The 26,992-nt window shown below is 25.8% G+C and overlaps 1 protein-coding gene across 2 annotated transcripts in view; it reads right to left on the reverse strand.

Moving 5' to 3' along the window:
* The window catches only part of LOC132918891 (collagen alpha-1(XVIII) chain), a 233,862-nt gene that overhangs the window by 17,661 nt on the left and 189,209 nt on the right, over nt 1-26,992 (reverse strand). For both annotated transcript variants that reach the window (XM_060980235.1, XM_060980236.1), the window contains 5 exons: nt 17,615-17,711; nt 10,593-10,651; nt 10,251-10,331; nt 3,559-3,714; nt 720-765 (listed from right to left, as the gene is read on the reverse strand). In XM_060980235.1, the coding sequence (XP_060836218.1) occupies nt 720-765; nt 3,559-3,714; nt 10,251-10,331; nt 10,593-10,651; nt 17,615-17,711 (439 nt within the window). The remainder of the gene's footprint in view (nt 1-719; nt 766-3,558; nt 3,715-10,250; nt 10,332-10,592; nt 10,652-17,614; nt 17,712-26,992) is intronic.

Here is a 26,992-nt window from a genome sequence, read left to right on the forward strand (position 1 = left end):
TTCTAGAGTAAATATACTTATTATAAAATTAAATTTTGATAATATTTCTGAGTACAAGACGATGAGTTTTTTAAAAAAAATTAAAATTTTGAAAATTTTAAGGTTATTTAAAAATGTTGTAATTTATAGCTTTTTCTAAACGATATAATTAACGTTGAATTGAGAATAATGGAAAAAACTCATCGTCTTGTTCTCAGAAATATTATCAAAATTTAATTTTATAGGTATATTTACTCTAGAATCAAAATTGAGCGAGTTCTACTCAGACTGCGTAAATGCGTTTTGTCTATGTTGCGCGGGGACTAGAGAGAAAAAACCAAGTGTGTGGCATCCTTTTAAATAGAAAATTTCGTAAAATGGAAGTTTGTTATATGGAAGTTTCACTGTAGTTACACTTGAATTATGCGCAATAACAAGTTTCTAAGTTTTAATTATATATTAATTAATATAAATAAATAATATAGGTCATAAGTTATATTTGAGTTACAAAAATACAAAAAGATAACTATATAGGTAACCTTTACTATATATTTATATGTCAAATTATTCAATTTCGTCAAAATTTTAATTATATTATCTATTATTACTCAATATTATTACACTGTTTGAAATTAGCTATTTCACACAATAATTAATTTTTTTTATAAAACAGTTGATTTAGTTTGAAGTTCTGTTCAAGTCATTATTATTTATAATAATAGAACAACATTTTGTTTTACCTTTTATGCCTTCTGGTCCTCGATCTCCTGACAATCCTACAGCACCCTGGAAAAATAAAATTATTATTGAATATTAATTATGTTTTATTTTAAATTATTATGCCATGACTATTCAAACATAAAATTTCTATTTAGTATAAACTTCATTATTTTTGAAAAGTTGATATATTTATATATCTAAGATTATATAATATTGTTTCATAAATTAAAATAAAATTATTAAATGCAGGAATTGTTTTTATTTTTAATAATATTATTGCTATAATAACAGAATTCTAGAAAAACCATTGGTTTGGATTAGAAATAACCAGTCCTAGATTTTGGATTTATCAATGCGGGTGGAAGAAAATGAATATACATTTGTATTTACATAATATATGTGATGTTTATATAAATTAAATGCATTATTTATGTATTTATAATCTATTTTTGTAATTACTATAAACATTTTTTTATTATTATTGTTAATAGCTGTGGAGTGGGGGGTATAACCTCATATCATAACACTATTATACTATATAATTGATTAATCTCTGTATGTGTATACATAATATTATATGAATAGTGAAAAATTCTTTTTAATTTTTAGATAGGTAGTATCTATCAATAAATATTAGAAACACAAACATACAAAATATAATATTGCATTTCTATAAGTAAAATAAATATTAGATTTTTATTCAAATGCGTTATATTGTATAACTATATACTAATCAATATTCGATAAATTACTTTTAAGCCCATTTATTGTATGCATTTAAAATGACCTTTTCGGTACCTAAACTCTTCCTCGCTCTTATATTTGGTGGATTTAAACGGGTTATTCTAATACATTTTTTCCAGCAAATGACTATACTAGTAGCTGGTGCAATACCAAAACCAAAATTTCATTATAATTTTACATTAGAGTACCATTCACGATTTCCCAAGTGATCACTTTATTGACTTTAATCCCAATAGTGGTAGGTATCTAACCCTTTTACGCACGCCTATTATAATAAAGCGCTGTTACTGGCGACTTACCAAAACTGAATTTTTTATTAATACCTAGCAATATATTGTAATGCTTATATAGTTTCATACTTTAAAAATAAAAATATATTGAGGTATAAGCTTTTTAAATTTCAATCCTGGAAAAATTCAAGATTCAAAATTCAAGACCAATTTATTGATATATACATACAATTTCTATAATACAATATAGAACAAAGCATACAATTTATATAGAATAAAATAACCTTAGCTCTGTGGTTAGGTTATTGGCAAGATCGTAATAAAATCATACAAAAGAATTTTTTATTTAATTTTTTTTAACTTTTATTTTACCTTTATTTATTTATTATTGATAATGATATGATTTATTAATAATTATTTCGATATAGTTATATATTCATATATTTTCTTCTATAATATGTTTTGTTAAAAACTTCAATCTTATATTAGCCAAGGTGAGTAAAATAAAAATACAACAAAAAAAATAAAATTTTTCCGTACTATCTTCTTTGAACTTAACTTTTGGTACTTACGTATAATATTTCAATGTCAACCAAATAATAGGTTGATAGGTATTTGTATTTTTAATTAACTTGTTAATAGTTTTTCATGAATTTATACTTAAAAATATATTTGTTTCAAAAACTTTTGTGTCGATCTCTTTTAATGATGAACAATTCAATAACAATTAAAACTATATTCATCATTTAGAAATTTTTAAAAGCTTCATTTTATTTATTTAAGTATTAATATAAACTAAAAAGTGAATTCACATTTCATAATTATATTTTACTGAAAGCTTTTTAAGCTTTTAAAAAATATTAGTTTCCAATATAGTTAAATTATAAGTGTATACAAATTTTTAGATGAAAACCGAGAAAGACAATAAATATGATAAATACGGATTTCTTTTATATTAACTAAAAGCATTTTGAAACATATTCTTCGTTTCTCGTGCAAAACTGTATAGTGTATACAATGTATAACCATTTGTTTCAAAAGTAGGTATCTTACAGACTTATAGTATATAATGTACCTATATAAAATGTCAAAAAAGCCATTTTCCAACATCGAGTAAAACTTTAAATGCATTTTGTAATTCTTTAAATATATATATTATATATATATATAATATATATTAGGTAAACTTGTACGCATTATATGCATAAAAATGATAAAATATAGTATTTTTTTATTTGATTCCATTTATACTTTTATTAAAATACTCTAATTTAAAAAATATGAGTTATTTTACACACCGATAACTTATATTATTGTTGGATGATTTTTTTTCGTATTTATATTAATGTATTGCATTTAAAAATTTAATACAGTATTCATGTGCTTATAATTGAATTAGATGCAGTATATATTCAATATAAGCAAGAAATTTGAATATATATCCCTTTTCTGTGCATCATAGACACCGAGTAGGTCATGTTTGTCGGTGAATAGTTAACTTAAGGGTTATGCTCATAGGAGTCAAGTACTCAAGTTAAAGCTATAAAGGACATAATATGTATTTCGCTTGTACATTAAATTCAATCAGACGTCTTACATGTGTATTAATAATTGCTTATATTTATTTAAATAAGCAATTATATTAATGTTATTATTATTAACTATTTAATACGACTTTGAACTCGACTAGATAGTTCCTAGAATAATTGGACTAATTGGAGTGTATATCAACATTTGAAGTTAAATTAAGTTTTAATTCTATTTTTATTTAATTAAGTTTATAAAGATTCAAAAAAAAAAAAAATCAAAAGATAACTTTTGAAGATTATGCAAACAGCGAAATTTTACATCGGCTAAAATTAATATCTAAAACGTGTATACCAACCGGAAGTCCTGTCAATCCCATTTTGCCATCAATGCCTGGATTGCCCGGCGGTCCTTGCAGTAATTCCGGTATGTTGCCGGGTGCAAATAACGTGGTGAGGTTACAGCTGCATATGCCTGGCGGACCTCTTGGTCCAGATACTCCGGACTTGACGAGCTAAAATAACATCAATATCATTATTATTTACTATAATAACCATTGATTAAATAAAATCGACGCTATAATAATGCGCAGAGCACATATTTTAAATTATATTATGCGTTTATGCGTGGATCGTTAGTATTATTGTTGTTGATTATTATCAAACCCTTTCGGAAACCACGGGCTGCATTGCACAACATTAGACATTTGCACAGCACGTGATTCCAAAGCGGATTAGTACATAACACTTTGTGGTTGCGCTGGCACGACTTTGGTCAACTTTAATAATAACGCCTCAAATATATATATATATATACACTACACATATAATACATATGCGCATACACACACATAGACACACACACACATATACACACGTAGTATAGAATGAGAAACGCTTGTCGAAACTTTGCCAATTTAAATAAGAAGCCGATGAGGAGGGTACAAGACCATGGGCTGTGGTCAGTGTTATGATTCAAATTTCGTGAATATCACACTACGGTCAAACGCAGTATTATACATATATTATCCGCCATGAAAAGCCGTCAAATATTGGATTATTGTACATAGAATTTTGTTTTTAAAGCGATTAAAGAAAAAAAAAATTCGGCAAACACGTTTTTACGAAGATTTGATGAACTTTTCGTAATTTTTTAAGGTAATCTGAGTAATTATATTTATAACTTTTTTCATTAAATAAATAATCGGTATTTAATACTTTATTTTATTGAATAGCCTTATTTTGTTCTTCTATTTTAATATCTACCCACCTAAATTTGATTATTTTATGAAATTTAAGTAAAATTATAAGAAATTATCAAACAAATCATATTTCTACAGACTGTTGAAAAAAAATGTTTGATCAAATAAAGAGATTGGAATTTTTCAATGGATATATTTAGTATGACGAATAAATTAAATAATTCAATAAATTATATTGACGAAAATTTCTACACCGAATGTTCATAAAAACTTAATTTGGCATTCTGATAGAATTTTTTCTTATATACGTTGAAAAACTTATAAAGTTGTATTTAATTTTCAAACCTAAGGTATAAAATTAAAAACATACCTTTTTTATAAATAATAATAATTTTTATCGATTTCCATAAAAAAAAAATAAAAAAATATTGAACATTTTTCATGCCTATAATTAGCTTAGAAACAGTTGAACAATTTTGAAAATTGTACTGTAAATATAAAATGATAATATAAACCTTTATTGAGAATTTCAAGTACCTATCTACAGTTTTATTTTTTTGAATTTCAACAAAACAAAATTAATTTTGTCGAATTTTTGTTAAAATTCCAGTTTTTTCTTCATTTTTATTTTGTTTTGCTTAATAAAATCACCTCTGTTTTTGAAAATCGAAGTTTTTTTACTGCCCTAAAAGGTAACGACAAACAGAAAAATAACACATTATTGTAAAATTAATGCATTCATCGTTTTGCTTGGAATCTAAAATTAATTATTTGACTAGTATATAAAAATAAAAACAATTTTAACGTTATGTATCTATACATAGTAATACTATGTTTAATTAAAATGTAGGTCAGCCCAAAAATTTGGCAGTAGTATTTTAATATACTTTGAAAAAAATAGTTTACCAAAGTTTAGAATGAAAACAAAATTTAATATACTTTTATGCATGTATAGGTACATTGTCATTATTTATGATTTGAAAACCAGTTTTTGATATTAAAGTGTACTATTAGTCATAACACCCAATAGTTTAATAGTTGTAATAGTTGCGAATGTTGTAGATCAGTTTTGTTGTGTCAGGAAATACCTGAGCAGTGCTACAGCCGTGCAAGCTTTCACAACAACAAAATAGCGTCGCCAGTCTGATTTAGACAGCGACGTATGTAGTATTATAACTTTTTTAATTAACAATAAACATATCATATTAAATCATCAGCTTAAATAAACGTGTTAGTGTGTTACCATTATTTATAACACAACGAAACAAACTATGCAAAATGCAAAAAGGTTCGGTCAAAAATGGTTGGCTAAAACCAACGACACAAAGACAAACCAAAATAAGAATTCTGTGATCACTAGGTCACAATACGAATACCTGAAAATTCGATTGACATCGAAAAATCGCTTGTTCAACAAGTTTGTATGTGTTCAAGATAATGAAATAAAATCTATTTAATGCATTTCAAAATAAACAAAATAAACTGATTTAATCAATTAAGATAATATTTAAATATAGTTTAGCTAATGAATACATAAACAACTACAACAATACAAATACATTTTTATACCAATATATAATAATAAAAATGTATGGTACTAACTTTGACTGCATCTAAATTTCATGCAAGCAAAAAAAAAGTCCGAACTACATGCTACCTCTTAGAGGGATATGGCGGGTATGTCCAAATCGTATGCCGTGTATCCACAAGTTTATTTATCATGCACGATGCACTTAAGTGCACAACTTAAACTTTATTTTTGATTTTTCTAATTTTTTAAAAAAAAAAAATCATGAAAACGATATGATTGTTACAATTGATTAGTTTCTAGATCGAAATATTTTTGTATCCGAGTGTTGGCTAACATTTTATTTCCACCATCTATTTAAGCTGGATTTTATAATTATGCGGTGCGTATAATGTTTGTAAATCATTTCATTCCAACCTGAATAGCATGTTTTACTCTCCAAGTCCTAATATTTTTCAATTTGTCGATGTCTTACAACAAGTACAATGTTACACATATGTAAAAATACATAGTTCAAATTTAAATAATAAACGTCGGGAAATATTAGACAAAGAATAATATTTATAAGTTCTGTGATAACAGAATTTCAAAATAATGAAATAAATATTGTATTAAATATGTAGAAAAGTCACATGACGTTGCCGATAGTAAAATAAATAAAATAATACATTTAAAAATGTCTATTACTTGAAGTTGAATATTTTAATACATGCAATATTTTATACGTATTTTATTATTAATATTATTATTATTATTATTCTATTGTACCGTAATTGTTCAGTGTGATTTAGGCCACAAAATAATTTTTGACTATTCGCCCTTTAATATTAACTATTTTGTCTGTTTTAAAAAATGCTATTACCATTATTATTATATATTTTCCATATTGACATATATTTTATTATTATAAACTATCATCTTTAATATTTTATTATTATATATATTATATACTTCCGTATACTATATTGTATACTGTCAAAAAACCTCCAAATTGTATAATATTATTATTTATTTGAAATGCCATGTAAAAATGTAAAATATATTCACTTAATTACCTTAAACTACAATCGTTTTGTTTCATATTCACAGTTTCGTCCTTCTCCAATTTGGTAAAATGTTTACTCGAATATAAAAATATTTCAATCTAGAAACTAATCAGTTTCTATTCATGCGTTTTTTTAGAAAAAAATAGAAAAATCAAGTTTAAGTTGTGGACATAAGTGCATGATAAATAAAGATAAACTTGTAGGTACACGGTATTCAATTCGGACTGATCCCTCTAAGGGATGGCATGCAATTTGGACATTCCAATTTATGTTTATTTTTTTGGCATGCAATTCGGATGCAACGGTAACTTTATATCAAACAATATTTAAAACTTTACAGAAACCCAACAAATAATGTACCACTATAATGTATTATTTCTGAAGTCAAAATAAAAATGATAAGACCGTTGTGATAAAAACTTTTACGACGTATATACTTATTACAATATTATATCGTATAATTTTTTAATTATGGTGCATTGTTTTTAAATAAAATAAATAGTAGGGTTGATAGTTTGAACTAATACGTGGGTAAATTCCATCTGACCATATTTTTACTACTTGGACCGTCGACTTCTGAATTAAGTATAAATCACTACAGCTTAGTAGTTGTATAGCATTGATGGAAATATTTCTAAAACATTTGTAACTACTAAATATGATGTTTATATATGTTTATCAAAAAGATGGAATTAATGTTGAACCATATTATATAGTTCATAAGAGCTTGATTTATCATAATATTATGTAACTAATATTTAATGAATTTTAAAATTTTGAGTGATCATTAAAAGGTAGTAACAAAAATTATGTAGAAAATGAATTCAAAGAGTTGGTTAATTTTATTAAAATAAAATATATATTTGAATGCAGTATTGTAGTTTTATATTTTAAAAAATGGTTGCAGGTGATAGTTGATTAATAATTATCTCTCATAAGCTCACAATATAAGATTAAAATCCATGGAAAATATCTGTGTTATAAATAAATTTAATTTAAGTAAATGAAAAATTAACTTAAAAATTCTTGAGATTTTATCAAGAAGAAAGTGTCATGACTTCAGTAGCTTCAACTAATAAATATTTATGAAAAACTTAGTTTACTAAGTATATAAATAAAACCAAATCGTATTTCTATATCATTTGTTTAATCTAATTTGAAAAAAGTATTACGCTTACAGGCAAATGTGTTCAGATATAGTAAAACATCAGCAGAGAACTAATCGACATTATAGTATTGGATAAAAGTATAGAACGTACCAATATTTTAATGACATAATGTGATATAATATTCACAAGTCATTGAAAATTAATAGTTTTTAACTTTAAATAATATATTATATAATCCACGAAAAAACTTTTTTCTTATAATTGTTATAATGATTAAAAAGTTTTTAGTAACCAGTACTTATTTAAATTCATTCCCAAGATTTTAGGATATCAATAAAAGCATTATTGTTATGAGGAATATGCAAATAATAAATAATATTATAAAATATTCAATTTTAAAAATACACGATTAATTGTTTAGTTTTAACTATAATATTAAATATTTATTAGTTTTAAAAACTTTGTTAATTTTAGTGAGTTGTGCTTTAATTAAAATTGAGTTCTTCTAGGATATTTGAATTACGATATTATAATATTTTTGATATATTTGTTGTTACTCTGCTGTACGTCATTTATGGCTCATTATGTATTATATTTATATTATATTTATTTTATATTTAAAAAAAATATGATTTTTAGTCTATTAGCATATTTTTTTAAATACATGTTCATTTTTTATTCCGTTGTCTTGTGTTTCTTATCTTGAAATTTAAATCAAATTAAACACGTTAGATTCGGGTAATTACTGGACTTAAATTATTAAGTATAATATAATATAAAACTAAAATATGTTTATTTTATCTACAATAAATAAAAATACATCATGCAAAATAATATGTGCATAATATTTTATTAGTAATGCAGTATAGCATTAGTCGAGTGAATATTTAAATATGTGTAGTAATAAATTATATTTTAATAAATAATCTCTAAAAAGATTCAAATTACTAAAAAAAAAATTATTACTTTATTATGAAATGTTTTTACTTTTTATCGAATTATTTTGAGATAATGTAATTTTTAGTTATTTACTACTTGACATAATAATAACAAAGTTATACGTTAGCAATTGAGTAATATGTTATTTATATTTTCAACAAAAAAACCATTATAATTGTATTATTATTTTTCACACAACAAATTGTACGATGTAAACATTTCAAATTTGATTTACTTAAGTTAATATTAATTATATTCAACGGAATTTATTTTCAATTAAAGTGTCTTAAGAATTAAAATATATAAGCTATAATACTCGTGCAATATTATAGTAAGTTACTAGCTCGTGTTTTATATTGAAAATTAACGTACCTATACAATGTCTGGCATTACCTATATGTGTACCTTTGGGTTGAGATTGAACTTTATTTCATAAAATAATTTACATAGTATACCGAACATTGATTATAAGACAGTAGTTTCTTGAACTTTCATTTTATGTTATTTGTGCAACTAAAAACTTTTGATCTTTACTTTTCAACTTCTTTAATGAGGTATATTCTAGTCAATTGTTAATACTTATATATTATTTACTCCTTATTATTAAAAATATTTTTTATTTAAATTTGATAATATGACTACGTGTACCAATGTCGATAATATATTATGATATTGTCGATTTATTTACACATATTATATTATATTAAGATAATATAATTATGTTTAACGCACCACCTCATACAATTTCAGTTTATTTGGTCAATAGTTATTTTAAATAAATTTATTACATATTATATTTTTAATGCTCAAACGTTCTATAGTGTTCTTTTTCAAAGAATATTGCATTAAATTAATTTATATTCCTCATTTAAATTTTGGATGTACTGTAATGGACATATTCAATTTAGGATGCTGTGCGAATTACTCCAAAAGTTTAAACTAAAACGAGCTGTTGGTTGCGTTGCATTAGCAAAATGTTACTAGCTATACTATCTAAGTTTGTATTAAATACATGTGAACAATTTGATTGGCGTTTGTTGATTACAACATCAACAACAACAACAACAACTACATACTGATCAGATTTTGATGCAATAGCAATAATTGTTATTGGGAGCAAATACATGCAGTCGATTTTAATTAAAATAAAACATAATGATGATAATTAAATAAAACAGAAAGATACCATTTTATCGAAAATCAATAATCATAATTTACAACACTCACTTCTTCGTCGGTGGCAAAGTCTCCGGAAAACGGCGAGCCCGGAGGTCCCGGTGGTCCGGGCGGTCCTCTGATCGACTCTCCCTGTCGGTTTCGAACAAATTTAGACCATTGCGGTACACAACCCGTATTTATCAGTCAATTGTTGTTATTATTGTTATCATTACTACGGTTCGGCGGCGAACCTCAGAGTCACTAATGAGCAGCTGGCCGTTAAGAGTGTAACTCCGGCAGTTCATTAGATCCGTGTGCGGATACACAGCCGTCAACGGTGTTCGCCAGACCGATTCGTAATAATAACAATCAAAACAATTAAATAAATATACATCGAACAGTAACACTCACCTTTTGACCAGCATCGCCTTTATCTCCTTTGATGTTGGGCGTCTGATAGCCATGGTTTTCTGTAATACAAACATTGTCGGTTGGTAAGTACACATAACTGATGACGGCCAACGCGTCAATTGGACGTAGTTAACTACTGCTATTCGGTTGTTTTATTCGCATGCATTATTAACGCAATAATGGCTTATTGATATCGTTGCTATTAAACTGTCGAAAGACCGTTTATTAGGAGACTTGTTGGCCCACCACGTTAATTTATCGGTCCCGACAAAATCATATGTTCAATTTAAACAATAAAATCAATTTTTTTTTTTAATGAAACAATTTGGCACAACTATAATCGGAGAATGGAAAACAAATAACCGTACTAAGATTTAGCAATGAACATTTTTCTGGATTACACATATTTAATATACATCAAATCTATACACTACCTAGCCATGTATATTATATTATAGAACTCTGGATTTTTTTTAGTGGTAATTTGAACATTTTGTTTTTATCAGATCTTTTTTTAATTATCTGTATTATTTAACTTTTAAACCAATTAAATCATGATTATCTAATCGGTAAACTTTAAATAGACTGACAAAAATGTCTTTCAATATTTAAAACATTCGTGTAGATTAAATTGGTTTTAAAATTAACCTCAGCTAATGTATTAATTAACCAACATAAAAAACGAAACTAGGTAATACATTTATCATTTTATTTTTTTAACGGAGAATAATAATTATTTTTGTAGAGCACATAATGTGAGATATAAAGATAACAAATATTCCTATGGAATCATCGTATCGTATAGTTATTATATGATAAAAAAATGCAATATAAAATACTTTGGGACCTTTAAAAGTCCGTAGAGAGTGAAGTGAGTTTGTAAATCATGTACTTATAAAGTTATCGAGAACGTAACGATCATAGATTGGACAATTAAATATAAACAATGTAAGTCGTGGAGTACCTCGATCAAAAATTGCTTTGTGTGGACTTGTATAATCTATCTCAATTTATAATACTCTAATTTAATCGTATACTAATAAAAATATATGTATATAAATTATGGTCCCTTCGAATAAATAAAAATGCCCAGAGCGATGAATCATGTTTCACCATAAGTAAACAAATTAGAACCTATCGGTTAGAAAAAAACATTTTTAAAGTGATTAAAAACATGACAACAATAACTTTTAGTAATGTAGTTATTTAATATTTATTGGAATTTATATTCAATTAAATTAGTTACTAAACAGTAAATATGATTCACATATAAATTGCTTTAATAATTTGGAAATATTTAAAAATTGTAATTAACGTTTTGTCTAAAATATTCACGTAATATTTTAAATAGTGATACATTTTTGTGTGCTCAGTACATTCTAAGATAAGTAAATTTTAAATGGCTTAACATAAAAATTATTTAATTATTATGAATAATATTTTAATTTTAATATTATTTAGACACTTAAAAATAGAATTTCGTTTAAGTATACTATTGTTGAATAATAAATTAAACAATTTATTATACATATGTGGAACTTACTGGTTACATTAAAAAGCGTTACATTCCATTACCTATTAAATTATCTCACAAAATATACTATTTGGCATTTACATAATACATTATTAATTTGTACACGATACTTCACCTAGGTTATGACAATCAATAACTTTTTAGTTTTTTGCTAGTTAATATTTATGAAATACGTTTTTGGAAATCATATCCGTCATAATTATTCTATTCCATATTTTATATATTTTATATAGTAGTCTGGATTTATTACACGTTACTTAGAAATATTAATTTGAACATAATATTGGATTTAATTAGGCAAAATAACATTAATTATTGGTTATATCTTTACTCGTAAATCACGTATAATATTATGTATAGTACCTAGCAAGTTATAACGCTCGTATAGTGTGCTAGCCTTAATTGTTTGTAATATAAACTTTACGGGGTCCTCAGTTATTAAAATAAATAATGATGGTATATGTATAACAAAACACTAATTATCTCTTTTTGGTGGGTGTCAAGCCAGTTTAATAATAGTTCTTGTACTGTATCAATAATTAAACTGCATAGGAATGTACATAAAATATACATACAATTATTGAATTATATAATGCATAAAATCATAGCTGAAGACTATACAACAGCTGATAGTATTATAGTAAAATAATAATGAAGATAATGTATAATACGATATTGCACTTTGATTCAACTTTATTTATATATAAAATCTGGTATATTAGTAAATAACCTGAGCAATAAAAGAATAAATTAATATATTACATAATATTACAAATGCACTCATTCAAATAATGTAAAGGTTGTATGCACATAGCAAATAGTTTCAAGTCGGGGGGAAGGGTGATAAATAGAAAAAAAATTTTATATGATATCGTTACAGTGCAAATAATATTGAGCATTATATTGAAATAATACACGTTTGAACCAAATAAGTTAATGCTTTTTCGCATTAATATTATTTAATATCATCATCATGTCATGAATATATTGATTAATGACACTGGTTTTATAATATATTATTATAATATAAAATCAATATTTTAATGAAAGAATTTACATTTGTTCCACCTAGATGCCTAACGTATTTTATATTCTTAACTGGCCTATGGAGTTATTGGTTTTCTCAGTGACAGAATTGTATTTTTCGGTACCAATAATGATGTTTGGATATGACGACACTATACATAACATCAAATGACTGGAAAACTGAACACAAATAGTACTCGATATGACGATATTATTAAATAATTATAGTTAATATAATATTGCCCTTCAATACTCTAACGTAAAAAGAGAAAAAAGAAATAACAGAAAAATTACGATTCGTAAATATTACGAAATCATCCGTTTGGATGACTAAAGTAAATGAATAATCAATGGTTAAATTAAAATATATAACCGTTACATATTTTAGTATCTATACCTACAAATCAGGATATTTTCCTACATATTTATATTTATAAAAATAGAGTAGCATCATATCAAAATAGTATTATTCAAAGTTAAAAAGACAATCAAAAAAAGGATACATTGAAAATGCATCATGGCTCATGACAATGACGGTTCGAGCGCCGTATAGGTCTAATAATAATTATTAATAATATCTCTCTCTACCAATTCCCCATAATATAAACATTAGCACAGCTGACTTGTGACTGCTTTGTTAGATTATCTGACGAAGAACACGCTTTTGAGTGATATTCATCGAATGTTCAGCTTTTTCTCGTTGGAAACATGCCATATGTTTTTCTATAAAACAAATGGAAAAGAAACGAGTGTTTCAAATAACGTTTGCGCTAATTGGTCTTTGGACAAACTTAAGAAAATGATATTGTATTATAGACTGACGAATGGTAATTATATACTCGTACCTATATGGCGCATAGATGAAAAAGGACTGTTTACAAGATATTAACCGACAGGTCGCAACAGTTTAAAGGCAAACAATGCGTAGATGGTATGCTATTAAAATAGGTAGGCAATGATTAATAGTATGTGTTTGTTGCACTGCCACAACGATGACAAACGATAAAAGTAAGTTGTTTTGTCTTATTAGAACCCCTAAAAACACTGTTTGGTCAAAAATATAAAATCATTACCTGTGACAAATGAAAAACACGAATGCTGGATAATTAAAAATAATTTTATGTGATGTGACTCTGAGATATTGAATGGAAAATATGAAATTTCACCTATTCAGTATTTATAATAAGTACGTCGTAATTATGCATAACTATAATACGGTCACTATAAGAGCACGAATTTGAATGCCAATTGTATTATATAAATAAGTATAGTTGCAATTGACTATTTGATAGTTATAGGTAATCACAAAAACATAATGCAAAGTGATTGACAATTGTTTATAATATACATTAAGTGTATATTATAAAAGGTATATTGTATTATGTATATTTCGACTTTTAGATGTTTATGAATTTATTTTATGGTTTTAACTTCATATTTTATCTTTTAATATACCTACAAATTGTTGTTTTCTAAACAACTTTGAAAAAAACTTCAAAAATAATATGTGGCTGTCATTCTGTCAACATACAAAAAAAAGTTATTTAAATTTTGGTTCTATATTTTTTGATTTTTATTGAAATAAATTTATATAAGCGTACGAAAATATACTGGTATACATGGATTTTCCGGATATTATTTATTTATTTAATATTTATAATTAATTTTTTTATGTATTAAATAATTAAGTATTGTTTATAAAGATATTAATTATTTTTTTTCCATGATTTTTGAATTTATATTATTATTTTAATTTGGATATATTTAAACTTAATACACCATATATTTATGTATATTATTTTTAGTGCATATTTGGCTAGCTTTTATTGCATATAAAGTTACCAATTCAGTATCACATTTTATAAACTATGAAATAATAAAATGTTAACAGAGAAAATTTATTTAATATCTGTTTTTAAATGAAAAATAATAAAAAGAAAAAACACAATTCAAATTTATATAATAATTATAAAATCAATTCGATAAAAAATGTAAGCGAATCATTTTTTTTATAATTTTTAATTTATATACGAATACTTTACACTTATATGAAATAAATCATTATTAAACTGTACACAAAAAAAAAAAAAAAAATGATTTTCGATGGACAGATAATATGAATTATTTGGACATAATATATGTATTGTTATGAACAGCAGTATTACAGATTCTGAGAATCACATATTAGGCTTAATATGTAATTAATAATGTAGACCTTGATATTAAACCTGTTGAGATTAAAAAAGCGTGGAAAAAATGCCATGTTGTTAATAATGTGTACCTCGAATAGTTCGAAAGAACCTATGCATTTTACAAATACTATTATACTTTTTACTAAGCTGAATTAAATTATCTAATTAAAATAATATTTTTGATAATTATTTTTTTTTTTTAAAGTTTTAAATAATATGATTTATCATACAATATTTTTTATAATAAAGCATAATATTTTGATTCCGTCAAATGTTTTTTTTTATATACGTATTATATACATTGCCATCATTTTTTATGAACAATACTATACTTGTGATATACTATAACCAGTTTATACTATGCAGTGATGCATATTTGTATTATTTGTGATTTTATTGAAAGGCCAATAACGATATTATTTGTTTGTACGAAACACAAATGGTATGGCATTATTCGCGTTAGTCACATGTATTGACTATAGATTTATAATATGATAATATTATGTACGTATATTAGGAAATTTATTCATAAATGAATTAATCGTATTAACTACTAAAATTAGCACAAAAATTATGAAAATAACAATATAAATTACTTTTGAAGTTAAATTAATTTTCATAAATTTTAATTTTCAAATGAATTTGTATGAGATAGGGTAATCATGATGTAAACTAACCACTCATGTACACACTGTCGAAAAATTTTTTAGATTTTTGACAATGTTTAAATATAAATACATTCTTGAGGACTGAGCTGACATAGTAACTGTTTATTAAAATATGAAAAGTCAAAGTTATTATTAAAGTAAAATAGATTTTCTCTCTATCATTAATCCTACCACACTGTTGTGAATCAATCGTTATACAACTTTAAAAAGGGTAATGTAATTTTTATTATCTTATACTAGTTGATTATTTTCTCGAATAACATATATTATTTCGAAATCTATTAACGTTTTTGGAAATTTTTTTTACATAATTTCCAGTAAAAAAAAAAACACAATAATTTTAATCATTATAATTTTTTAAGTATTTACTTTTTTTAATGAAAAAATACAGTTTTTATTTCATATTCTGAATCAAAATATTTTTGGAGTATTTCAATACATATAAAAATCGAAATAAAGACTAGTAGTTTGTGATTTAAAAGTTAAGTATTTAAAGTTTTATCGTAAGACTGAAATTTTGCGGAGTATCCTCATACCACTCTACTCATCCACTCAACTAAACTTTAAATACTTATAACTCGTAAAATATTTTTTCGATTTTCGATTTTTATATAATATTGAAATATTCCAAAAAATGTTTTTCTGCAGAATATAAAATTAAAAATGTATGTTGTCATTTATAAAAGTGAAAACTTAAAACATTACAACGATAAAAAATATATATTTTTTTAAATAATGTTATTTGAGTTCGACTGGAAATTATGAAAAAAAAAATATTTTCAAAAACATAATAAAATGATGAAAATAGTCGTTAAACCCGGGAAAATTTGTCTACTGTATAGCAAGTTTTATGTGTATCGTGACATCGAAAATAGATAAATGTAATATTATATGACGTGTTAAATTTTAACCCAATGATAAATTAATGCATACAAAAAATATTATATGCTGAGGCCTGCCTATCTCAGCGTCTATTTTTATTAATATTTTATTTGTACTACTATTTGTAATACATATTTTTTTTATTTATGATATGGTAGGACTGGTAGGTTAATTTTAACTAACTTTTTACAAAATCATTGAATTTATTTTATTATTACTTAATACTAAATACTAATTCTATAAATTAATTATGAATTTACAGTAAGTAATTAAAATTTAGTCTTGATTTTTCACGAACTTCATCCAATTTTTAACATTTGATTTTGCCATTACTTTTCAATTGAAGTAAAATATTAAAATATTTAGAGTGCGCTTTTTAACTTTTAGATTAATCAAAGGATATTTTATTTAATTGAATCAAAATATTCAAAAGAAGAAATTGTCGTCAGTATTAATCAAAATTTTTGTTTTATCTTAATTAAAAAAAAAAATATCTATATTTAAGATGTATTTTAGTAGGTATGGTATAATTACTCAATTGTTTTCTAAATTATTACACATAGTTAATATAATAAAATAATACTGTGCACGCTGTACCATTATGCGTAAGCCGTAAATATTACATGAACATTATTTGAATTTTACATTAATAGATGTTTAATGTTTTGTCGGTTCTGGGAAGTAAAACTAATAAAACTAATAATAAAAAACAAAAATTACCGTTTGATGGCGGCGGCGGTGGAGGAGCAGGTGGTCTATCCGAGTAACCGCCGTTAGTCAGGTCTTCGGGATTTTCTGGTTCCTTGTCATCGTCTGGCTGCAAAAAAAAAATAAAAACACACGGTAAGTTTTTTATATGTATGCTCAGCGGCGAGTTATAAAACTCAGCTAGAAAATGAGAAATTAATTTACACAGTGGCCGGGCGTTTTATGATTACTGTGGGTTGACAGGATTTTAACGATTCTCATGTAGAATCCGACTAACAGGCAGACTGAAGCGTTTCGCGGGGTGTTGTTTCTTATCAGATACTACGTGACCTGAAACTTGGCGTACCTCATACGAGTACAGGCCGACTTTGGGCTTTATTGATCATCGGAGTGCATCGCGACGGACGGAGAGTGGAACAATTTTACGATTTCAGATATGAGAATAATAATAATAATAAGACATTGACAACAGAAATCACGTCCATTTATAAATACTTTAAGTGCGGTTACAAATAAAACGGCACGGCGATAAATCATTTCTAGAAATTGAATTTAATTGAATCGCATTCGAATAATGTATAATATTATTAGGTGTGTAACGATTCGCACTATCCAGTGAGTATGGAATGTTTGAATGTTATAACACAATATCACACCAATAATTGCATAATATAGAAAATATAATAAAATATAGTTTAAACGAACGTGCTAGGCATTCCATTCGGACGTCATCGTCATCTGCGACTCGTCGTTTAACTGTCGTCCTATCGTCCCGAACCAGCTATTAATGCATTAGCAATGATATGATTGAAATCTATACATATGTGTGTTAAATGTGCGTTTGAAATATTATAATACGACGTCTACTAAACCCCAAACGAAAAATGTATGTATTTTTTCTATAGTTTTGTAACCGGTACGTTTCGAGAGGAAGACGATTCGAATGATGCGCTCTCAAAAGCACGCCGCGATGCCGTGTGTATTTTAAATATTGTGTTTTTAAATCGCGACGGACATATAAAGTGGCTTGCTGAATAAATCTGAGAAGCACACGGTCTCCGGTCGCGTATCCGATGTTTGTGTTCCGTTCTACAAACGGTCACGTCGAAAGTACAAGTGTTGAAAAAACAAATAGCACTTAACCACGAAAACATGTGATGGGACACAGTCCATATACGTCGTCCGCGCCACAGCACTTAACAGCTCCGAATACAACTACTGTACCGAGCACAGTCCGAAAACGGAGGTAATAATTGTTGCAAAAGGGGATCGGCTCGGAGCTTTTCGTGCGCGACATAATTCAAAAGGTTCATCGTGCGAACATTTCGTGGATGTTCGCGTGTTAAATTTTAATATCGTAACGTGCACGTCGTGTCTCTAACGTTAAGATCGGCTAGTCTGACGCAGGCAAGCGTATCAGAGTCGAACGTCCCGAATGATACTGCACCAGCGCCAACCACATCGCTGTTGAATTATTGCACGGTAACCGACGATTTGTGCAAAACCATATAGGTAATGCGATGGTATATAATAACGATATTGTCAACGGTGTTTAGTTTAGGTATTCGGTGACCGTATTTTTTTTTCGAATTTAAAACAACCTCGTTGCCCACTTTTGCGGTGCTCGCCGGACTAAATTTGGTGAAAAAATAATTATTAATGTTATCAACACTATATGTATGTTCTAACCGAGACATTGATATGCGTTTCGATATAGTGATATAATTACATTAATTTAAGAATATATTAAAATAGGCATCGTAATATTAAATTTACCGACTGCGATCAATCGACAATAATAATATAATATCGCGTTGTTTATGTTGTTAGTTTTTTTTTTATTATTATTATTATGCGTTCGACGAGCGTGAATAATAATATACGAAACCATATAAATATGTGACCAATAATTTTGTATATTATTTTGTGGAGGTGTAAATGACTGTTGTCTATCGGCAAAAACAACTATGATATAAAACCGTATTTTCACGTAATACTGCAGAATAAAGCGGGAAAAGAATGGAACGGATTTGGCATGGTTTTCATTTTAAACGGTGAGTTCGCTAAGCCTTTCGTTTGATTTATAGTCCCAATATTGTGCCAAAAATAATTGACAAGGTCCTCGTTGAGCCCGTGTACTTTCTGCAATATAAATGACTCGATTCGACGTGTCTCTTTCACTATTCCATTCCAGTCGCTGGCTTCGACGGATTGTCTTCCGAAAATACGATGAGTATATTTTAGCCATTATATGGTAGACCCTAACAATGATAAATTCATTTTTTTCCTCGCAAGAAACAAAACACGCCATCAGTACAAGCGCAAAGCGCATTCCATATTTTTTTCGTTACACTTTTGTTATATCCAATATATCATATAGCTGTATTATACGTATACACTTTCATCAACCAAACGCTGTACATGTCTACGTTTATACACGTCCTCCCTCCCCCTTATACGATATAAAACAGATCGGCAATCCGATTAAATAAAAATGAAAAAGATATACATGGTGTGTATCAACTGTACATTTGTATCGTTAACACAACAATAGAGGAATTTGTGGACTGTGAAATTAGATTATCGATAAGTTTTTTTTTTAATCTGTTTGAAGATAATATAGTAGTAATTGTCTATTGTGGGTCACACAATTCATCCATTCGCAAACGATATACTACTAGAGGGTAATAATATATAGAATATAGTGAAATTTTACAGAAAAAAAGACAAAGGTAAAAAAAAAACAATAGGTACCTACGCGATTTAAAATATAAAAGTTTAACTACGAATAATTTTTATCTAAATAACACGGAAAACTGATAAGGATAATAATGTTTAACATTGTATATTCGATGAATAAAATACGTTTTGATTCGTCGCGATCTTACTAATGAACAATATGTGTAGCGTATAATACACACGAAGGTTTATTACATTTATTTGCCACAATTTTGATAGTGTAAACAGAATGGCAGGTTTTTTCCATTAGAATACGAAATGCAAATTGTTTGTTGTATTATTTAGTATGCTAAGTATCGGAATCGTTATAAAATTCCTTTCTGCAATATAAACTGTACCTACATAGTTAAATTTAAAATTATCATAATTTGCAATAGGTACCCATGTCTTTGCCTGAATTAAATAGGATTGTCCGTATTCAAAATTGTGCCGGATAAACGCTTTGTAAATTTGTATTAGAATTCAAACCTAGAAACGTGTGTACTAGAGTATTATGATTGCATTAAGTTTTACTCTCGTGTTACAAATTGACAGCCATTATCATACCTTTGTAAAAGTAATTTTCTTTCGAACGGCCCCACTACTGTTTGTATTATTATTTATATGTGTTAACTATGATGAATGAATTAAATACGGTACACTAAGATGGAAGAGTTAATTCCGTTCCCATAATATTATTATAACTAAATGATTTAATTAAAATTAATGCTAAATTTAAAGTTACAAAATTAAACCAAATATTCATGATTTGTATATTTTATTCTAACTCAACTTAAAAATTCATTAAAAAGTAGTAGAAAATACCTCACTAATAAAATATATTCTACGCACGCTTAAAATAAGCTAATAATTATATTCATTAATCAATGTTAAATACATTTCAAATTTCAAATATAACATGACTAGGTGCACGAGACATTTTAATTGGAATTTATGTATAATTATAGGATTAATTATTTTTTACATAATATAGCCATGCACATTTCTGTTCTAGCGAATTAAAAATTCTATTAATTAAACCATAAAAATTAAATACCCAAGAAAAATAAAATCCTAATTTCCGATTATTCAGTTAGGATGATAAATTAAAACAATCACAATTTATTTTAGAGTATTTAAGTAGATTAAATTATTTTATACAGAATAATACTTTAGGTAAATTGATATTCAAAATATGGCAGTGAAATAATTTAGTTTTTCTTATATATATGTATACTAAAATTAAGTCTATATAGGTGGTAAATATTTCGGATAATATTTAGACGCTTAACATTATTTCTATGTAAAAAAGGCATCAAGATCTAAATAACAACATAATCTAACCTAACCTTTAGGTAATACATATTACATTAATACATCAAAATTATTGATTATCTTGTTATTTAAACAATATTATTCACCTACCAAACATTTTACGTATTGCAATGTTGTATTGACTAATAACAATATAAACGTGTTAACCATATTATGTGCATAAATATTGTTTTCATATGCATTGCGGTGTAGGTTGAGTATTATTTATTAGATATTTAAATGTATATTTTACAGGGAAATGGGAATAAGTGATGTTTTTCACATTTCGTACTAAACATTAAGTAGGTGAGTAGACGTTTCAGCATTTTGGCGGTCTACGAGACTGGTGCGGAAAAGGTCCCAACTGTGTAGTTTTGAAACCGAAACACGAACGAGTACCTACTAGGAATTTTGTTTTTGAATATTCCGAATTTCGACGTGGAACAGTGCCCTCGAGTAGTTTTAATTTTACTTTGAGTTGACGAAACGCGTGGCAATCACAAAGGTATAGTATAGGTACCTATACGTACGTATATACCATTATCCAACTCCCCTTAATGTTACCAAACGTGGTAGAACTGGGCTATTATTATTTCTTTTTATACTACTTTAATATACAATGACTTCTTTTTTCAGTATTTTTATGTTTAGAAATTTTATGGGTCCTGGCAAACAAATATGTATACCTATATAAATATTTGATTTATAAAGGAAACGGTAGAAAATAATAATAACAATATTCGTAGGACTTTTTGTGTACGATTTGTGGTCACCGGCCAGTTTCCCAAAAACGACAATCTTATTTAGAATACTGTGGGTTTTAAACTTTGCCCAAACCGTGTAATCTTTATGGGGCTTTTATCTGCCAAGATATTTTTGGAATTTGTTTTCTTTCTTTGTTTAAAGTTTTGCTATGAATGTCGAAGTATATTATTATTATTTTTCATTTTTTTTTTTGCATGGAAGAGTTTTATGGATTTTGGGCAGAGATAACAGCAACGGGTAAACAACACAAAACACAAAAGTATACGGATTTAGATATTTTCAAATTTTCGTTTATACTTTCATTTCCTGTTATCGCACTAGAATATTGTCGTGAATCGATATTGTGTTTGTTAAATTTTATAAAATATATATTTTCTTGTTTTACCTTATAAATTGCACTATAAGTATGTCAAATGTAACAAGTTTTTTTTATCGTTAAAGTGTTGCGTATTAATACATAATTTTATTAGTATCGTTGTTATTAAAACGTTATACTCATATAACTTATAAATTATAATATACAATACCAATGTTGCAATGAACGTTATTATGCTATAATGTTTTAAAATAATATACTATTTTATTGTGTTATAAAATGCATATTGATTTTTGATTGAGAACTCTAACTTAACTATTAATTAGCCACATTTTATTCTTATGAGTTTTGTGTATTTATTTTATAAACCGGTATGTGACATAAATTATATGACGTTCATATTATTGCTCAGATAATCAGATGTTGATATCAGCATTGAGGAACATAATAATAATTATACTTTACATATCAATTGAATTGTTAATTTATATTAATTGAATATTGGCTTAGCTTACCTGTAATAAATTGCTCTGTTTACAGAGTTTGATCAGTTTCTTAGATTAATGTCTTTAATACCACATTAATATTTTATTAGATCATTAAAACTCCTATACATTTTAACATAGTTTGCAATTATTTCCCTCTGACCCACGCGTAACATAGACAAAACTCATTCAAAGTAATTTTTATAGCTTTTAAATGCCTATCTTAAAGTAAAATTATTTATAGAATATAATTATATTTTTGAGGATAGGTCATATTGATTTTTCTAAATATAGTCCAAAAATAATTTTATATATTACGTTTGAGTGTAATGATAATAAAATATAAAACTGGTAATATATGTCAAACCCTCAAAAATATAATCATCTATAAGTAATTTTTTCAGAATGTTATTTTACTCTAAAATATTAACTTAAAAATCATAAAAATAATTTTACTTGAATACGTTTTATCTATGTTGCACGTGGGTTTAAGAGCGAAAACAAATATTGCACTGATATTCTCTTATTGTTAAATGTTGTAATTAAAAACGACATACGCTACACAAAGTTCATTAAAAACACATAGGTATAAGGTACTTTTAGACTTTTAGTTGAGAATAAATTTAATAAAATTCAATCAAAAGTTTTAAGGAAAAAGCGACTATTTAATGGATCACTTGATACATTGAAGACTAAGTAGTCGCCTATTTAAACATTGCAAATCGTTCTATTTTAAAATATGTCCATATATGTAAATCTCATCAAATGTTTTTTATTTTGTTTTGTTGAAAAATTAATAAATTTTTTAGTTTGTGAAAATACATTTTACATCCGTATTTAAATTATGAAGTGATAAATATACATAATCAATATAATATATCAAGTTACAATATTATTACACGAGTAAAATAACCAATATAATATATTAATATTATACATTTATATAATACCACTAAATATGTTTATAATATATATAATATTATTATTATAAATACATATTTTATATTTTTATGGTATTATATCGTTTAATTATTTCTATTTATATATTAAATTATAAGATGTTTTGGTATTAACTACGGTAATGCGAATGTATCCGAATATAATATAATACCTTATAAGTTATAATATACCCAAATATATTATAATACTTTAAAAATATACCAAACATTTTTAATATGATCAGATTTATAAAATATACGGAATCGTACAAACAATGTTTCGCCAAAATCTGATTTATATCTAACATTACCATAATATGTATATGCATTATAATCTATAGTACTTATTGATGTATTACAAACAATTACAAATTTATCATTTATTCGTATTGAATCAATTGATGTGATTTAAAAACATTCATTAATTGTTTTTAAAAATAATACGAATTATATTTTTACTGTTATTCACTCCTAACCATGAGTATATAGTTCATAAAACATTTTAAAATTCAATACATTCTCATTAACCTTTATTATAAATAATCATTCTTAAATAATATTATACCTACACTTAAACACTTTAAATATTTATTTAGCAGTCAAGTTTTGCCATTTAATGTTTAATGTAATGTATTTTTAATTTTCTTTTTACGAAGTTGCACGTGTTATTTCAACTTTATTATGTTAAAATTTAATAAAATCGAAGAGAAAATCGTTTACGGACGAAAGCTAATAAATAAATAATAACAGAAATAAACTGTTTAATTTATACGAAATTAGCATAACCAGTAAAATATGTTCTATATTTAATATGATAAATATTCTAAGCAATATAAAATTACAAAATTGTAAATTATACAACTATAAAACAGATTCTAAATTGTAATTATTCAAAATATAAATAAAAATGTCTTTTGATGCTAATTAAATATTGTTATATAGTAATAATTTACTAATTTTTAAGACAATTTTTTTCATAACCTTTCATAACCTTTCAAATCATTTTATAACCTGTATTTACTAACTATTATTATATAGAGATATTTAACGCGATACGTAACAATATTGAATACGTTCTACTAAATAGTGTTAAATTGGCTAAATTTAATAGTGCAAGTAAATTCAATTTTAGCTAATTTCTCATACACAAGGTAGAGGGTACTATAAATTGTTCTTTTGTGTTAAAATAACTTTTAAATTTGTTCGAACATAAGTTCTAGACATTTTATCATTTTAGAGGTATTAATCTATTATAGAAAATAACGTTAGACCTAACTTAAAAACTAAATTTTGGGATAAAATTCACTTGGAACTTGTTACTATTAAACAGTCATGATCATCATTGTTAACATCTGCAATGATGCTAAGCCACAAATTAGAAAAAAACTATTTAAAAACGAAATTTTTTCATTAAAAATTTACTTATTATAGTATATAATTTTTTTTTTTTTTTTAGAACATGAAACCATTTATTTCACTTCGTTAAAGATATATTATTTGAATCACTAGATTGAAAAACCGTATTTAATACAATTATATTTAACATTTAAGATTTTATTTGCATCAATGACCATTAAAAAAACTTTGGGTTCTGCAACAATATTATATAGCATAATAGTATAAACTATATCTCTACGGGATTAGTATTATATATATTATGCTTATTTTTTTTTTTTTCGAAATTTTTTGCTCACAATTAACGACTGTGTCTGGCTTTGGTTTTGTAATCTGGCTGAAAAATTGTTGCGTGGTCTGTGAGTATTATGCGACATCATTTGCGAACGTAATTAAAACAGGGAAAAGGCTATTTTAATTAAACGGGGTTAATGACTTTTTATTTGTGGCTAGACAAAGAATTTAAGTACGAACTTATATAATCGTCGAGTGTCTGTTGAACACACGGCAGGTGCCAGGTGTAACGAATTACTAGTCTTGGGAAAAACTGAAATGCGTTAAACACATCTGGACTCACCAGAAGAGAGGTTCAGAGATATGAAAAAAAAATAATAACAATAAAACAACGATATATTTATCTAATTACGTCATTAGCGCTTTTTTTTTGTAATCATTTTTATTTCCACGTTCATTTTTCATTTCGCAAAGGTGTAAAAAAAAAAGAATTATAAAATAAAAAGGTGTAGGTAATTTTCAAAAACTTAACCTCGCCTATTAAAAAGTCGATTTATTCTTAAAATGTCTAATTACACGCATAGAATTTGTGCCGCAAAAGTCAGTCGTTAGGGGTTTTCCTTTTTGTAATCCAGCGCATTGTTGATTTATTTTTTGGAATTACATTATTATAGTATTATCACATGGACTCTTTATACGTTATACATGTTACCCCAGGGACAAGGAAATTCCGACATTGGTCAGACTTTATACTAAAAAAAAAATAATAAATAACTAAATTATGTATACGACGAATATATAAACCATAAATTACAAAACTATCGAATTGACAATTTAAGTTAAATTTTTAACTATAATCGTGATTTGTTGGTCATATATATATACACAATTATATATTAAATTGTCTAAAATCATTATTTCAAAAATCTAATTATAACATAATTTTTTTGTATCAATACAACATTTTTGAATCATAATATATATTTTTAATTTTATACCAAAAAGAAAATATTTTTTTTTTAGTAATTTTATCAAGTATTTTATAATTCAGTAATATTTAAAGTTTAAATGAGCGGAGATAATCAATATTTTGTTGGGTATTGTTGTGGCACTCTAGACAACTCATCGAATATAAAAATCCATTAAAATAGGCATATAATTAATAATTTAAAAGACTTTCTTTTGACATCACATTAAATTATATAAAATTATATTTTCAAAGATG

Source organism: Rhopalosiphum padi, chromosome 2 (assembly GCF_020882245.1).
Source record: "Rhopalosiphum padi isolate XX-2018 chromosome 2, ASM2088224v1, whole genome shotgun sequence".
Lineage (NCBI taxonomy): Eukaryota > Metazoa > Arthropoda > Insecta > Hemiptera > Aphididae > Rhopalosiphum > Rhopalosiphum padi.